The following is an 18,554-nucleotide window of genomic DNA, read 5'->3' on the forward strand; positions in this document are numbered from 1 at the left end:
TTAACGAGCTTATAGCCACCCCTACACCAGCTAACGACCAAATTTCTAGCTTGCCACATTATAACCCTCGCCTTTCCATGTTGTAAGAAAACAACCTAATTAAAGTCTCTAAATCCAACACTATAATAACTTTAGAATATGACCGTATTACCCCTTAAGTAACAAAATTGAAGGCCATTTTGAAGCAAATAAAAAAGTACTTTAACATGTATTAGATAAATTTTCGGAATATAAAATAAATCAAGAAGGAAGGCATAAAACGTCTGATGGAAGGAAGGCCCAATGGACTTTAGCCCATAAAGATATAGGCCCCTTTAGTCAATTTATATAAATGAAGTCTAAATGATGAATTTTGTTGTGGGTTAACTTTAATTTCGGTTTATATTTGTGTTGCATTTCAAACTAGTTTGTCTAATTACTTTTTATCTTAAATGGGATAATAAAAATAACATATTGATCGTTTTGGGGCTTGGATGCTTCAATTTCATTTAGTACATGATCGATTATAATTCATAATTTCTTAGACTATTTAAATCATGAAGTTAACTACTACTCCGTGTAATCGTTTTTTAGATTTCTTGCATCTGGCTGCATGGATTGGGTACTTTCATACCTCCAAATCAGGTTAAACCAATGTACCCTTTTAATTTTTTTTTAAAAAAAAAAATCAGAATTATTTTTACAAAAAGATTCTATAAATACATCCTCCTCTCCCGCACGTGAGACTGAACTTTATCGTACTCCAGAATGAGCACCAGTTTTCTTGTCGTTTAAAAAAAAAAGATATGCTATTTACTTCCACCACCCCTGCTTGTGACTCTGTACTTTATATAAAAAAATTTCGTAGTCGTTAATTAATTCAAGCTGGCATGCCTCATGAAAGCAACTGTTTTTATATCTGTTATGCTGATTCTCATCTTAATAATGAATTAATAAAGGAAATTGGCCTTGTTGTGCTATAAATTATGAGGAATGGATAGATTATGAATTAACGATTATCACTTTTACAAATAGTTTTTAGTAAGCCAAAAAAACCTGCAGCCAAGCAAAGTTGGCGGTTGAATAAAAAAGTATGGGTTTGGCCACCAACTGCTAAAAGGACTTGTGGACAAGTCTAAACTAAAGTATTGTTTTTTATTTAAAAATATAAAGATTCTTTAATACGCTGTTATACATTCTCCTCCCCGCTTATGACTTTGAAATTTATCCTACTCCCAACAATGGAAACCAGTTTTCTTGTCATTTTAACCTTCCTCTTCTTCCAACCATTTGTCATTACCACTTCTTCAAATGTTACATGTATCCAAACAGAGAGAGAATCCCTTCTTCTATTCAAACAAGCTCTTACAAACTCACATCATCTTCTGTCAACATGGACTGGATTAGAATGTTGTGAATGGCATGGAGTCGGGTGTGATAGTCGAAATGGTCATGTTGTCAAACTTGATCTTCGATCATCAGTGTCTTTGGAAAATAATGCATACAGTCACAAAAAATGGCTGGAAGGTGAGTTAAATCCTTCGTTAAAGAATTTGAAGCATTTGCGTTATATGGACCTGAGCATGAACAGTTTCTCAGGAAACATTCCTGAGTTCTTAGGATCGTTTAAACGCTTGGAATACCTTAATTTGCCATGCTCAGGTTTTTCTGGAAAAGTGCCTCATCATCTAGGAAATCTCTCAAGGTTACAATATCTTGATTTTAGAAACTGTTTTCCATATTATGATGATCAGCATAGAGCATTCACTTACAGTAAATTCGTACAAGTGCCAGTTATCGATGATTTGGGTTCGGTGTCTTCACTATCGTCATTAACATACTTGGATTTATCAGGTATAACCATTGGTAACCATACTGATTGGCTCCATCCAGTTAACATGCTCCCTTCTTTGTTTACATTAAACCTCGCATGGTCAAATCTCAATTATATCCCTGCCATTAAATTCGCCAATTTCACGTCTCTTAGTTCACTCGACCTCTCTTTGAATGGCATCAATTCCTCCATTCCTTCATGGTTATCAAACCTTACTGGCCTCATGCATCTAAACCTTCATAGAAACCAAATCCATGGTAAAGTTCCTGAATTTGTTGGAAGTTTCAACGCTCTTGCTTCCATCGACCTCTCAGGCAACTCCTTTAAAACTTCAATTCCAAATCTATTATGTAATCTGAGCAGCCTTGTTCGTCTAGACCTTTCATGGAACATGTTTTCTGGACATATTCCTTCATGCCTTGGACAAATCTTGAGGTTAGAAGCCCTATATCTTAGTTATAACCATTTGAGTGGGAACATTCCCATGAGTCTTGGGCAACTTTCAAAGCTCAGGAGTCTAGATCTCTCCTACAATTCATTTGTTGGGGCCCTTTCTGAAACTCACTTCACAAAGCTAAAGAATCTAATTCATTTAGAGTTTTCACGGAATTTGTTAGCATTGAATTTAAGCACTCAATGGATTCCTCCCTTCCAGCTGCAGACATTGAAGGCTGGTTCCTGCAACGTCGGACCCCACTTCCCGAATTGGCTTCAAACACAGACAAATCTGCAGTGGTTAGATCTTTCTAACTCGAGTGTTAGAGATACAATCCCTGAGAGTCTTTCACAACTTTCAAAGCTCAAGAGTCTAGATCTCTCCTACAATTCATTGGTTGGGGTTCTTTCTGAAGCTCACTTCACAAAGCTAAAGAATCTAATTCATTTAGAGTTGTCGTGGAGTTCTTTTTCTTTGAATTTCAGCTCTCAGTGGATTCCCCCTTTCGAGCTGCAGACATTTGACGCAGGTTCCTGCAACATTGGACCCCACTTCCCGAATTGGCTTCAAACACAGACACATCTACAGTGGTTAGATCTTTCTAACTCAAGTGTTAGAGATACAATACCTGAGTGGTTTGAGAAAATCTTGAATCATATTGATTACTTGGATTTGTCCAATAACAAGATTGGTGGCAAACTACCACGGTTTGGTTCCAATAACAAGATTAGTACCTTGAAGATGAACTCGAACAAATTTGAGGGATCACTAGTTACATTTCCAAATGATGTAAGGATTCTGGATCTCTCAAATAACTTGCTGTCTGGACATGTTGCTCAAACGGATGGAACAGTGAATCCAAGTCTGGAAGTTGTTAATCTCTCAAACAACCGTTTCACTGGAAGCATTCCAGTACGTTTGTGCAGGGCACCTTCAATTCAGGTTTTGGATTTATCACAAAATAGGTTTACCGGACGGCTTCCTGGGTGTTTAGAGAATCTGATTCGGTTGCAAGCGTTGGATCTTTCAAATAACACCATAACTGGTTCTGTTCCAAGTTCATTGGGTTCTCTTACCAAACTCGAGTCATTGCACTTGCACAACAATAGATTTTAGGGGTATCTTCCGCTATCTTTTAAGAACTTGACATGGTTGGTTACAATGGATATAGGGAATAATTTTTTAGAGGGTAGTATCCCTTTCTGGATTGGAGAAAACCTATCAAGCCTTAGAATCTTGAACCTCGAATCAAATAAGTTTACGGGTAAGATTCCACTGCAACTTTGTCAACTCAACGCTCTTCAACTTTTAAACTTGGCACAAAATAATATAAGTGGGACGATTCCTCGTTGCTTCAGTAATTTAAGTGGTATGATCACCAATCCAGTTGACTTAGGACACTATACAGTTAGTTACTATATAGAAAACATTGTGGCTTCCATGAAGGGAGTTCAGCTGGTGTACACCACGACAATAAGGTTTCTCACTTCCTTAGATCTCTCTAGCAACAACATTACAGGTGAAATTCCAGATGCTTTGATGAACCTTGTAGGATTGAAGAGCTTGAATCTTTCAAGAAACCAACTCAAAGGACTGATTCCAATGACGATAGGAAACCTAAGTCAAATGGAATCTTTAGATTTGTCAATGAACATGTTGTATGGTCAGATTCCTCAAAGTTTAACTAGCTTGAACTTTCTAAGCTACTTGAACCTATCGCACAACAACTTATCTGGTGCAATCCCGATTGGAAATCAGCTTCAGACTCTTGCAGATCCATATATCTATGAAGGGAACGGGGGACTATGTGGGCCACAAGTATCAAGGAGCTGCAAAGGAAACAGTTCAACATATTATCATGTTGGTGAACATGAAGGCATGTGGTTTTATGGTGGCATGGGATCGGGTTTCTTTGCAGGATTCATGGGACTAGTTTGCAGCTTGTACTTCATCAAGACTTGGAGGCTGTCTTACTTCAAGATTCTTGAGAGTGTTTGCAGTTGGCTAACTGTGTTACTTCTACTGAATCTTGCTCGGCTAAGGAGGAAGTGTTCTCATGATTCACGAACACACATATCACATGATTGTCAAAAGTGAGTTACTAATAATATTTCTTCATAACTACAGAACTATTTGTTGCTACCCTTTCTTAAGTGGATGTGTTTTGGGTTCGAAGATGCTAGGATATTTTTTGTTTCATAGCTGAAATATTTTGTTCAGTGTTTGTTGTTATTAATCTGTTGTTTTAAGAAAACTTTATCGCAATCATGTTTGGTTATCGTGTACTTGACGATATTTACCAGCAATGTTACATGTTTTCCTGTTATTGCTTGCTGCATATGCAGATAGTCAGGATATCAATCAAAACATAAAAACATGATTTTATAAATATATTGAAGTAAAATATTTGATATTAAAAATTCAGTCAACTCTTAATAGTTTTTGCAGCCAACCAGTGTTGACTGCAAAATAACCCATAAGTCAAAGTCCACCAATAACTACAAGTATGTGTGTGGCCCCACCAACTGCTGAAAAAACAAGTAAAAACCAGATTGTGAAAGACTTGGAGTCTTTTGAATGTGTTGGAACTTGGAAGTGAAAGTGAGTGGCCAACTGTTATTATATCTTTGATTTTATTACCGTGTAATAGATTATGAGGAATACAATATAGAAGGAAAGTGAGGAGTGAATAAAGAAACTAACTTTACATGTAACCATAACACACTTATTTTATTTTCAAATGATGTATGTAGTAAGCAATAATGAAATTATATTTGATATTTGTCACAGCCAAGCAGAGTTGAGATAAAATAACTAATAAGGTAAAACCCAAAGTATATATAATGCTTAGAATGCTGTGAATGGCATGGAGTTGGGTGTGACAGTCGAAATGGCCATGTTGTCAAACTTGATCTTCGATCTCCTTGGGATTTTCAGCTCCGTTATACTGTGCTCGGAGGTGAGTTGAGTCATTCCCTACAGAACTTGAAGCATTTACGTTACTTGGACTTGAGCATAAACAATTTCTCAGGGAACATTCCTGAATTCTTAGGATCGTTTGAATGTTTGGAATACCTTAACTTGTCGGGCTCATGTTTTTTCTGGAAAAGTGCCTCATCATCTAGGAAATCTCTCAAGGTTACAATATCTTGATTTTAAGAATGTGTTTGAAGAGTATGGTTATCAATCGTCACAAACAAGCATAGATGATTTGGGGTGGTTGTCTTCACTAACGTCATTAACGTACTTGGATTTATCAGGGATAACCATTGGTAACCATACTTATTGATTGGCTCCATTCAGTTAACATGCTCCCTTCTTTGCTTAAATTAAACCTGGCATGGTCCGATATTAGTTATATCCCTTTCATTAAATTCGCCAATTTCACGACTCTTATTTCACTCGACCTCTCTTTGAATGACATCAATTCCAACATAGCCCCCAAAAAGTAGGTTTACACGTAAGATTCTTTATCACTAAAAAAAGTTATTATTTATTATACCAATTAAATGTGATCTAAATCAACCATAAATATTAGATATCCTTCCGCGCAAAACTGTTGCTAACCACCGTTGATAGCGAAATATTTAAAGTCCAACAAAGTGTGGCCACTGATTGACTTAAGCGAATGACTCCAAATCTGTACTTTTCTTGTGGAAAATTCCGGTATTGTTGACTATGATTTAATTTTTGAAACTTTATTTTTGCATTATAAAAAATATTTATTATATGAACTTTATCCCACTCTAAAATGGAAACCTGTTTTCTTGTCATTTTTGTATCCGTTGTCTTCCAAACATTTGGCTTAGGCATCATCACCACTTCATCAAATGTTACATGTATCCAAAGAGAGAGGCAGTCCCTTCTTCTATTCAAACAAGCCCTTACAGACAGATCTAATCTTTTGACAACATGGAGAGGAGTAGAGTGTTGTGAATGGCATGGAGTTGATTGTGATAGTCGAAATGGTCATGTTGTCAAACTTGATCTTCGAATTCCGGTGCCTTTGAATGCCACAATGTTATTCAAAATCAAGTCGCTCGAAGGGGAGTTGAGTCCTTCGTTACAGAATTTGAAGCATTTGCGTTACTTGGACTTGAGCATGAACAGTTTCTCAGGTAACATTCCTGAATTCTTAGGATCATTTGAACATTTGAAGTACCTAAATTTGTCAGGCTCGGGTCTTGCTGGAGTAGTTCCTCATCATCTAGGAAATCTATCAAGGTTACAATATCTTGATCTTAGGAATATTTTTGCCCTGTATGATGAGCATCATATAAGTGACGGTTATGGTACATTCTCAGAAGGGCCTAATATAGATGATTTAGTATGGGTGTCTTCCCTATCGTCATTAAGGCACTTGGATTTATCAGGGATAACCATTGGTAAACATATTGATTGGCTCCATCGAGTTAATATGCTCGGTTATTTGCTTACACTGAACCTGGAAAAGTGTGATATTAATTATATACCTTCCGTTAAGTTCGTCAATTTCACGTCTCTTAATTCACTCGGCCTCTCTTACAATTACATCAATTCGACTATTCCAGTCTGGTTATCAAACCTTACCAGCCTCATGCATCTAGACCTTAACGCTAACTACTTCCATGGTAACATTCCTCATTTTCTTGGGATGTTCAACGAACTTGCGACCATCGACCTCTCGTACAACTACTTCGATACTTCGATTCCAAATCATTTGTGTAATTTAAGCAGCCTCATTCGTCTTGACCTTTCGAGAAACATGTTTTCTGGTTCTATTCCTGCAAGCCTCGGGAAACTTTCAGAACTCAAGATTCTAGATCTCTCTTATAATTCATTTGTTGGGGTTCTATCTGAAACTCACTTCACCAAGCTAAGGAATCTAAAGCCTTTGGCATTGTCATCAAACTCATTAGCATTGAATTTCAGCTCTCGGTGGATTGCTCCCTTCCAACTGCAGGTATTTTCTGCAAGTTCCTCCAATATTGGACCCCACTTCCCGCGTTGGCTTCAAACACAGATAAATCTTCAGGTGTTAGATCTTTCTAACTCTAGTATTAGTGATACGATACCAGATTGGTTTGAGAACATCATGTCTCGTATTTTTACCCTGGATGTGTCCAATAACAAGATCAGTGGCGAACTACCGCCATTTCATGGCAATGGAAGTAACCAGATAGGGAACCGGATCCTAAAGATGAACTCAAACAAATTTGATGGATCACTTACTGCATTTCCGTCAAATGTTAAACTTTTGGATCTCTCAAATAACTTATTGTCGGGATACATTCCTCAAACAAATGGGACAATGAATCCAAGTCTAAAAGTTGTTAATCTCTCAAAGAACCGTTTCACAGGAAGCATTCCAGTACACTTATGCAAGGTTCATAGTATCCAAGTTTTGGATTTATCACAAAATAATTTTCTTGGAAGACTTCCCGCATGCTTTGGGAACCTGCCTGATTTGTATGTGATGGATCTTACAAATAACAATATAACCGGTACTGTTCCAAGCTCATTGGGTTCTCTAAAATATCTACAATCATTGCACTTGCAAAGCAACAGATTTGAGGGGGATGTTCCGACGTCCTTACAAAACTTGATGATATTGCTCACCATGGATTTAGGGAACAATTTGTTCACGGGAAATATCCCTTTCTGTATTGGTGAAAAGCTAACTAGCCTTGAAATTTTGAATCTTGAATCAAATAAGTTTACCGGAAGGATTCCTCTATAACTTTGTCAGCTGCTCTTCACTATTTAAGCTTGGCACATAATAACATAACAGGGACAATACCTCGTTGTATTGGAAATTTGAGTGAAATGATCACGAGAAGAGACATGTACTCTTCTTATATATATTATGAAGAAAATATTTTGGCTTCCATGAAACGAAGGAAGTCGCGGTACACCAAGATAATATTGCAACTTACGACATTCTTAGACCTCTCAAGGAACAATATTGTTGGAGAAATTCCTAATGCTTTAATGAATCTTGTGGGGCTAAACAATTTAAATCTTTCCGGAAATCTTCTAAAGGGGCGAATTCCAGTGATCGTTGGAGATTTAAAGCAATTGGAATCTTTAGATTTGTCAATGAACATGTTGTTTGGTCAGATTCCTCAAAGTTTGACTAGTCTCAACTTTCTAAGCTACTTGAGTCTATCATTCAACGACTTATCTGGTGCAATTCCGATTGGAAATCAACTGCAGACTCTTACAGACCCCTCTATTTATGAAGGGAACGACGGACTATGTGGGCCACAAGTATCACGGAGTTGCAAAGGAAATGTTGCATCATATAATCATGTTAGCAAGGATGAAGGTCAAGATGATACTGAACAGTTTTGGTTTTTTATTGGGATGGGCCTAGGTTTTGTTGTTGGTTTCATGGGACTGCTTGGTAGTTTGCATTTCATCAGGAGCTGGAGGGTGGCTTATTTTGGGACTCTTGAAAATATCTGCGGTTGGCTAACTGTATCAGTTTCACTAAATCTTGCTCGCCTGAGGAGGATAAATGAGGTACTTCCCAAACACTGGTTTACGCAATTGTCAAAATAACAAATAATAACTAAAAACTCTTGTACACGCGCATTTCTGTTATCATACAACTTTCCCTTATTTACGCATCCAAAGCAATATACAATGTTCGATGCATGTGCTAAAGGTCATATGATCGAAATTAAAGTCTGAGTTAAAAAAGAGTTGGAAGATTTTGCGTGGAGAAGAAATAATAATATTTTATTTGTTTTAACTTATTTATTTGAATGTTTTGAGTTATCCGTTTGAATTATTCTTGTTTGAGTAGGAGTCAAATAATCAATTAGTATAAGTAGACGGTCATGTCTTTGTGTTTATTGTATTTGGTTTTTGCAAGTTTAATAAGAAAAAGAGTCGCATGAGAGCTGTGCAAATCCCTTATGTTTGTGTTCGTGAAGTAGTTTCAAGTCAGGTTCAGTTATGCCAAAAGAGTCGCTGAGAGTTGTGCATATCCTATCTGTTTGTGTTCATGAAGTAGTCTCGAGTTAGGTTCGGTTAAGCCAGGTTAGCAACTACGTACTACTACTACTAGTAGTGAGCTAAAGCTCATTTACCTGTTGATGTGTTGCTCTAGATTTCGGCTGGGTTATTACATTAAAAATACAAGCATGAGTACAATCAATGGTTCAGTTGAGTTTTCTCTCAAGCATCTCATTAAACAGTTTATGTGCATCTGAAACTTTAACTAGAACACCCAATAGAAGCATTAATTCAGAAGACCATTTTGGCCATTTTGAAATGACTAGTTCTAAGCCACTATCAATTAAGTATCTCACCATAATAAGCATTCAAATTCACTGGTTGCAGACTATCGAACTAGTCTAATCAGCCAAAGGATAAAAAAAGCATGTATAGATCGATTTCTTACATTTTCGTTAGGGCGAATATAAGCTATTTTGGAAATTATTCAGCATTTTAAATCAGAATACACGAAATTGATTAGCTAACCTGAATGACAAGGTGTGACTGTGGCATAAGGTTACACTCATCCAATTTCTTCCTATATTTTGTTACCTTTTAAAATTATTTATATATCTTAAAAAATATTAATGTATCTATTTAAAACATTTAAATTTCATATTAAATCATAAAAATCATTTCAGTGACTAAAATATTAATGAAGTTGAAAACTTGTTCTCAGGGCCGTCTCTGAGAATTCCGTCTCTGAGAATTCAAAGGTTCTCGTAGACCCGTACGAGTATAAAAATTAGGCCTCTAAATATAAAATTGTCTTATAATATATAAGAACAAGAAAATGACCCTAGCTTAACTTGTATATTTGGGTTAAAAAGCAAATATATTTTATTTGTAAATTAGTTGAGAGCTTTTATAAGTTTTAATTGGGTTTAAAATTTAATAATTATATTATTCTGGTTATAAAATTTATATATAAAAATATAATAAAATCTTAATATAAAGAAAGTATTCAACTACGTAATCAACAAAAAAAAAAGAAAGAAAATTTGGTGTTGTCCATCATGTAGTCCAAAAAACAAAAAAACAAAAATAAAAGGTTGGTAAAAGCAAGAATGAAGAATCAAACCTGTACCCTTGAGGGAAAGGATAGACTAACAAAACAGCCAACCATTTGAGCTAATTGGCAATATTGTTTACCCAGTGTGTGTTTTCATTTAACAATATCAATAACACGGTTTGCTTATTTTTGGGACAGATTTTTTGGCATGTGCATTTGCACAGGCTGCACAGCCCTTGGACCGGCCCTGCTTGTTCTTTTAGTATACCAAAATATTGTTTTTATTTATTGGGCCAAGTAAACTGTTAAAATGTTAACTAAATGTATTAGGCTAACTTATAAATCTTTCCGGCCAGATATACACCAATTATTTAAAAGTGAAATAATAAAACGGTGAAATTATTTTAAATCCCCATGAAGCTACAATCGTTAAGGCTAAAGGTAGTGGGGCTTAAGTGGTCCAATATATGTACGCCACATAGTCGCTGACGTGACACAGGATCAAGCCCCGAGGGTGTAGTGGTCCAGGTGATCCGGAGTTGATCCAATTTTTTATTATTAATTTTAAATATAACATTAAATAATAATTTAAAACATTACATTAATAATAATATAAAACATTACATTGATGCTAATATAAAACATTACATTAATAATAATTTAAAATATTGCTAGTCTAATACAAGATTACCGGGTCTTCTATCCCACAAATGATCGAACAACTCATGCCGAGCGTTGCCGTGTATCTCACGGCTCTTGATGACATTTATGTTGTCGAGTCGTTGTTCATTGGTAATCGTTGATTCTTGTCTTGGAATATCACATTTGTCTTTTTCGGAAGAATTGGAAGATGAAGACAATATGAAGACAATGCCATTTATAAATATGGAGAGAAATATAGTTTTGGTAGAGGGAAAATGTGGGTTTTTAAAAGAATAAGAGAGAATGAGTTGAGTTTTAATTAAAATGAAGTATGTGAATTTGTATTTATAGGTTAAAAAGAAGAAAAAAAAAATCCACAAAGCCCAACGGCTCTTTTGACCAATTACACAGCCAACGACTCTTTTTTGCCCTGCGGTCTCGTCCACGACCGCCGTCTGCGCCCCCATCCACGGAAAGGGTGTAGTAGTGTGCGCGGCGGCCACGTCGTTCACGCCCGGCCTGCAGCCGAATGTTAGTTGGAGATTAACCAAAGTAAGGGGCATATGTTGGAGACTTTATTCATGAAGAAGAACGATGCTCGATTACAACTAGTCGAATGTTGGTTATGACAGTTTACCAAGGAGATCTTCTTATCACACAATATTTTTGTAAAGTCAAAAATCTATTTCGCGAAATTGAAGAACTCGATCCACAGTCTAGGGTTCAGGTGCTCGTATGAAGCAGATATTCATCCTTGATTTAAGGCTAAAGTATCGTAACATTGTTACCATTATTCAAGGGTGGGCGACCCAATCGACTATAACTGAGTTCGAAAATATTCTTACTGGACAAGAAGCCTTATCAAAATATTCTTGTTGGACAAGTATCGTAACATTGTTACCATTATTCAAGGGTGGGCGACCCAATACTGAGTTCGAAAATATTCTTGCTGAACAAGAAGCCTTATCAAAACAGTTAGCCGGTGTACGATTAAAACCGATAGCAAAGCCTTGTATGTCGGAAGAAAGGAAAAATATTGGTTCAATGAAAATCAGATTCGTAACGACGAGAAAGGCAAGGGTAAATGTTGGGAGAAAAGAGTCCGACCGAAGAAAAAAGAATGGAACAGAAATAGTCGAGTTAAAAATTTGAAGAAGATTCATCGGACGAAAAGAACCGAGACAAGGAATCAAGGTACCAATCAAAGCACTTTCCATTTAGGTTCTATAACTGTGGACGAAAAAGGCATATGACAAAGTCCTACCGAGAACATAGGGAAGAAGGTAATACAGTTTTTGTTGAAAAAGATGAACCATGAGAAGTGGAGGCTAATATGGACAAGGTTTATAATAATTACGTAGCTGTCAACGAATTCAAACCGAATATGTTAGATGAATTGATTGAAGTAGGCTCTTGTTGGTGTACAAGTCAAGAAGTAGTGCCATAGTCGAATCCGTTGAATGTAACCTTGGAATCATCTACTGTTATTTTAAGTTTAGATGAGGAAATTGTGGTTAAAGAAAAAGTATGATTGATCAATATGTAACCGTGACAGTTGCCGAACAAAACGTGAAAGAAACCGTGTTGGATGAAGTGCACGAGGAGATAGTTCCGTCTCATGTTACGGATTCTCATGGTGGAACAGAAAATGTTAAGATCAACAAACCAACAAAGTTGATGTTGGAGTTTGCATGAGGTTCATGCAAGTTCGGGTGATCCGAATTAATGAACAAATAAAGGAGTTGAGTTCGAGAGGAAGCATGCATCAAGTGAAAATGAAGAATTGCTCAGAGTACCATGATAGTTAGTCATGAGGTTAATAAAGCAAAACTTGTTTCCTATCTAAAACCAGAAGATGCAGTTCTAAACAGTAGTAATCTCGAAAATAGCTCAATTGTTAACAAGGAAAAAGAATCCTTCTATTGATGTTATAAAGTCGACTCCAAGAATTAAGCTCAAAGAGAGGTTCGAGTGCTACAAGGTGTGAAAGATCTTGGAGGAACTATAAAAGTTGGTATTAAGAGGGAGTGTAAAATTTGGAGCAACGCCAACTTGAAGGACCTTAATGTAAAACTTGGTACGGAGGATCTCAAAGAGTGGTTTGGTGGAGATCTGGACCAAGTTGAATAACTTGGTGCAAAAGTTATCTTTTATTTATTATTAAATAAAGTAGAAGTCGATCTAGTTTGATTATGTTTCTTAGTTTGAGTAGGATTAGAATTGTGGGTGTCATATAAAGACATCAAAAGTGTTATATTTAGTAGTATGAATTATGTTCTTGTTTAATATTAATAAAAAGAGACACATAAACGTTTTATGCAATATGGTGTTTGTTCTTCTTGATTCATTTATCTAAAGTTTAACATGCCCTAGATGCCCGGCGCCCGCCGATCCTTGTATGAGGTCAATGCCAAGCCTATGGACAAGACCCGCTCCGCTAATTTGCCTCATTTCCGTATAAACTAATTTTATTATTTTATGCTTATGAGTTGTATGAGGTTTAATAATACAAGAATCGACCCATTATCTAATATATATATATACAAAACAAGTTTCGTGCCGCTAAGTCGTCATTGGACTTCTTGGCGGCACCTTACTTGTCCTTAGTATTTTGTTTTTGTTTTTTTTGTCTTTCTTGTATCGTAGCGAACATAACAGAAGCAAACCGAATGACAATTATGTTTTTTTCTTTTGGTTGTTTAAATTTTGTTGTCATAATGAACGTGACGGAAACCGACCGAATTTGCATAGACTCAACGTCTCAACGCCTAGGATCGACAACACTCCGTTTTACCACGCTCGAGTTTACTTACTGACACTACACCATTGATCCACTCATTTTTTTTGTATTTTTCTCTTTTTATAGCTCCGGTACCATGACAAACGTAGCCTAGACGGAACCGACCGAATTCATGTCCAGTCACCGTCTTAATGCCCAGGACCCGACAACGCTTGGGTTTTACCACCGCCTGGGTTTACCGATCAAACAAACGTAATTATAAATAATTTATTTTTTCATATTTAATTTAACAAATATATTTTTATTATATTTTAATGATGTCTTTACCGTAACGACTGTAAACGATATAACTGAATTCGAATGGACTCATCTGTATAAAGCTCGGGCTTTACGAACACTCAAGTTCTACCAACAACAAGGTTTCAATGTTGGGATTTCCAACTGCCCCGACGCGCTGTGCCGGGTGAAAATCTAGTTCTTAATTAAATGATACAACTACAGTATAAAGAGAGAAGATTCTGTTGAAATCAGGTAGCCGACCAGATTGTGAAAGACTTGGACTCTTTTAAAAGAGTTGGAAGTGAAAGTGAGTGCCCAACAACTTTCAAAGACTTAAGACTCCCTGAGCAGATTACTCCAAATCTGATGTCAAAGTCTTCGCACTCGGTCTAGACCCAGATATACATTTTTAATATAGAAAAATCGGATGATAATAATAATAATAATAAATTAATAATAATAATAATATTTACTATAATTTGGATTTTTGTTTTTATCTTATTGTGCATTTCATAAAACATTTAGGATATGCTAATTTACTTCCACCCTAGCTTGTGTCTCTGAAGGCATGCATCTATCTAATGAATGATTTATTTTATCTATACCCTTTTTTTTCATGTGTTATAGACTATGAGGAATACATAGAAGGAGAGTGAGGAGTGAATAAAGAAACTAAATTTACATGTAATCCAACATGCGATTAAACTTAAAGAATAAATCGAAACCAGTGGTCAAACTTAAAGAATCGGTCAAGCCTGCTATAGAATCAAACTTGACTATGTGATTATAACGGCGTCTGATTGGAACAATAGTTTGGAATCACGCCTGAGAACACCGTATCTTTTTTTTTAAGTTAAAATCACATAAATAAAAAAATAAAGAAAATAAAAACCTAATTTGATAAATATTTTTAGAATCCCCTAGTTTGGTAAATAATTTTTTCCCCACCCCATTTTGGAATTAAGTTCGTCAAAAAATTGTTGAGAGTGATGTGGTGATGACATCTAAGCAAAAATATGTTATCTACCTATCTTGTTAAAGCAACACCATTTTTTCACATGTCATTCAATACCGTGATTTTAAAATGTTTATGACTTACCAACTCCATTAGGTTGAATTGATGTTACCATTCTCTTTTTCTTAATTGCTATAGATTCACGACCTTCCATTTTGATTTCTTTTAAAATACAAATACAAATTATTCTTACTAATCTATGTATTTTAGTAAATTATTTATCTTATGAATTCATAAGATATGTTATTATGTATATTATTAAATTTAACTTTTTGTTTTATTTTTTTAACCACTCGTGTATCACACGAACTTTATCCTATTTTTCTATATAGAGTGTGCATACATTTTAAGTAAGCCAAAATATATACAATTCATATAATATATTATTTGATCTAAAATTTATACCTTTAGCAACTGATAGGAAAGGTTCGATGCAAACAACCTGCAGCCAAGCAGAGTTTGGCAAAAGCCCACAAATAACTACATGTACTTGTGGCCACCAACTGCTGAAAGGACTTTAAATCTGCAGTTAAATTCTAACCAAAAGTATATGTTATAACTTAAAAAAATAAGGTAAATATAAATTTTTGTTTTTGCATTGCTATAATATGCTACACATCATCCTCGCCTGCTTGTGACTTTGAACTTTATCCTACTCCAAAATGAAAAAGAAAACCAGTTATCTTGTCATTTTAACCTTCCTATTCTCCCAAACACTTGGCACAAGCATAATTACCACTTCTTCAAATGTTACATGTATCCAAAGGGAGAGGGAATCCCTTCTTCTTTTCAAACAAAGCGTCAAAGACAGATTTAATTTTATGTCAACATGGAGAGGGGTACAATGCTGTGAATGGCATGCAGTTGGGTGTGACCGTCGAAACAGTCATGTCGTCAAACTGGATCTTCATGAAAAATGGCTCAACGGTGAGTTGAGTTCTTCGTTACAGAATTTGAAACATCTGCGTTACTTGGACTTGAGCATGAACAATTTTTCAGGGAACATTCCTCAATTCTTAGGATCATTTAAACGTTTGGAATATCTTAACTTGTCACACACAGGTTTTTCTGGGATAGTTCCTCATCATCTAGGAAATCTCTCAAGGTTACAATATCTTGATATTAATTGTTTTGATAAAATTATCGATGATTATCAGGTCGCTACCGGTTTTACTAAATACGCACAAGTGCCAATCATGGATGATTTGGGATGGGTGTCTTCGCTACTGTCGTTAAGGTACTTGGATTTATCAGGAATAACTATAGGTAAACTTATTGATTGGTTTGATCCAGTTAACATGCTCCCTTCTTTGCTTACATTAAACCTGGCTTGGTCTGATGTCAATATCCCTTTCATTAAATTCACCAATTTCACATCTCTAAATTCACTCGACCTCTCTTTGAATGACATCAATTCGACCATTCCTGTATGGTTATCAAACCATACTGGCCTCATTCATCTAAACCTTTGCGGTAACTCCTTCCATGGTAAAATTCCTGATTTTCTTGGAATGTTCAGTGCTCTTGTTTCCATCGACCTCTCACACAATTCTTTTGATACTTTGATGCCAGATCTTTTATGTAATCTGAGCAGCCTCGTTCAACTGAATCTTGCAGATAACATGTTTTCTGGTCATATTCCCACAAGCCTTGGACAACTCTTGAGGCTAGAAGTCCTAAATCTTAATGATAACCAATTATGTGGGAACATTCCCATGGGTCTTGGGAAACTTTCACAGCTCAAGTATCTAGATGTCTCCCGTAATTCATTGGTTGGGGCGTTTTCTGAAACTCACTTCACCTTGCTTAATAATCTAACTTATATGGTGTTGTCATCGAATTCGTTAGCCTTGAATTTCAATTCTAGATGGATTCCTCCCTTCCAACTGCGGATATTTGTAGCAAGTTCTTGCAACATCGGACCCCACTTCCCGAATTGGCTTCTAACACAAACTAATCTTTGGAAGTTAGATCTTTCTAACTCGACTATTAGAGATACAATGCCAGTGTTGTTTGAGAACATCGTGTCTCATATTGTTCACTTGGATTTGTCCAATAACCAGATTCGTGGCAAACTGCCGCACTTTGATGCTGATAGTAGTAACCAGATAAGGGGCCGGATCCTAAAAATGAACTCAAACAAATTTGAGGGTTCATTAGCTAAATTTCCGTCAAATGTAAATATTTTGGATCTCTCGGATAACTTATTGTCAGGAAACATTCTGCAAACAAATAAGATAATCCACCCAAATCTAGAAATTGTTAATCTCTCAAAAAACCGTTTCACAGGAAGCATTCCAGTACTCTTATGCAAGGCTCCTAGGATTCAGGTGTTGGATTTATCAAAAAATAAGTTTTCTGGAAGGTTTCCGCAGTGCTTAGGGAATTTGATTATTTTGCAAGTGTTGGATCTTTCAAATATCAACATAAGTGGTTATGTTCCAAGTTCGTTGGGTTTTCTAAAATATCTAACCTCGTTGCACATGCACAACAACAGATTTGAGGGGGATATCCCTGTGTCCTTACAAAACTTGACAGAATTGGTCACCTTGGATTTAGGGAACAATCTGTTCACGGGTACTATCCCTTTGTGGATTGGTGGAAAGCTATCTAACCTTCAAGTTTTGAATCTCGAGTCCACCAATAAATGGCAAACAGAAACGATTATATTAAAACCACCATGCTTGCAACAAAGATGGTCTAGCCAGAAGCTAAACCACACCACCTAACCTCCAGCAGGAAACAACATAACCAAACAAAACCATCTACTTAAACATTAAATCTACTTCACCCCTTCCATAACAAATACACATTACCCGATCTATTTTTAACCCCAAAGAAAACTAAGAGCCTTAATATCTCCCACCACCCTTTCCACAGTTACCACCTGTCCATTAAACACCATCTCGTTTCGTGCCTTCCATAAGCACCACATCGAAGCAAGACAAACCGTGTGAAAAAATTTTGCCTTTCTTTTAGGAAACTTAGTATACTTGTATAAGTCAAGAATATCTCGAATGTTAAACGCGAAGAAATGATGTACTTACACCATAATGTAATAGCATGCCATACTTCTTGAGCCAAACTTCAAGAAATAAAGACATGCTCGGTTGTCTCGTCCGATTCACCGCAAGCCGGCCAGGCCACCTGGCCAACCATAATACCCCGTTTGGCCAGCAAGGCGTGAACCGGGACCCTATTGAGCTCCGCGTGCCAAGCAAGAATACCCACTTTACCCGGAACCCGATTGAAGAGGTATGTACCCGCCTCAACACCGAGCAAGGCGGGTCAACCCACAAGATAAACACATTATGAAGGCACAAAGTCAAAACCTATGCGCATGGCGCATACAAAACATGCTCAGGCATCATATGCCCAGGCACACATATGCTCGCGCATCACATATGCGCGCGGCGCATATCACATGCTCGTGCATATCACATCTGCCCAGGCACACATATGCTCGCGCATCACATATGCGCGCGGCGCACCAGCGCGCGGCGCATATCACATGCTCGTGCATATCACATCTGCGCATGAAATATCTGCGCGTGAGAATAAAGAGAAGACCTCGCGCATCCTCAGGATTGGCGCATAACACACATGCACGTAATCGACCTCGTCCTTATCCAA

At 36.6% G+C, this 18,554-nt stretch overlaps 2 protein-coding genes and 1 pseudogene across 2 annotated transcripts; all 3 read left to right on the forward strand.

The window, feature by feature from the left end:
• Positions 1-1,085: 1,085 nt before the first annotated feature.
• On the forward strand, positions 1,086-4,426 carry LOC143589888 (receptor-like protein EIX1; annotated as a pseudogene).
• Positions 4,427-6,000: 1,574 nt separating this feature from the next.
• Positions 6,001-12,582, forward strand: LOC143589896 (receptor-like protein EIX2). Its single transcript, XM_077070525.1, is given in 4 exon segments — positions 6,001-7,975; positions 7,978-8,753; positions 11,800-11,899; positions 12,443-12,582. Coding segments are annotated over 4 exon segments (2,991 nt in total).
• Positions 12,583-16,117: 3,535 nt separating this feature from the next.
• LOC143589897 (uncharacterized) lies at positions 16,118-17,650 on the forward strand. Its single transcript, XM_077070526.1, has one exon. The coding sequence runs from the start codon at positions 16,118-16,120 to the stop codon at positions 17,648-17,650; it is 1,533 nt and encodes a 510-aa protein (XP_076926641.1).
• Positions 17,651-18,554: the final 904 nt, after the last annotated feature.

Source organism: Bidens hawaiensis, unplaced genomic scaffold (genome assembly GCF_021521415.1).
Source record: "Bidens hawaiensis isolate Kalapana, Puna unplaced genomic scaffold, B.hawaiensis_p1.1 tig00038007_1, whole genome shotgun sequence".
Taxonomy (NCBI): domain Eukaryota; kingdom Viridiplantae; phylum Streptophyta; class Magnoliopsida; order Asterales; family Asteraceae; genus Bidens; species Bidens hawaiensis.

Coding starts and splice junctions, on each gene's coding strand:
- LOC143589897 (XM_077070526.1), top strand. CDS start 16,118: ATGGATGATTTGGGATGGGTGTCTTCGCTACTGTCGTTAAGGTACTTG.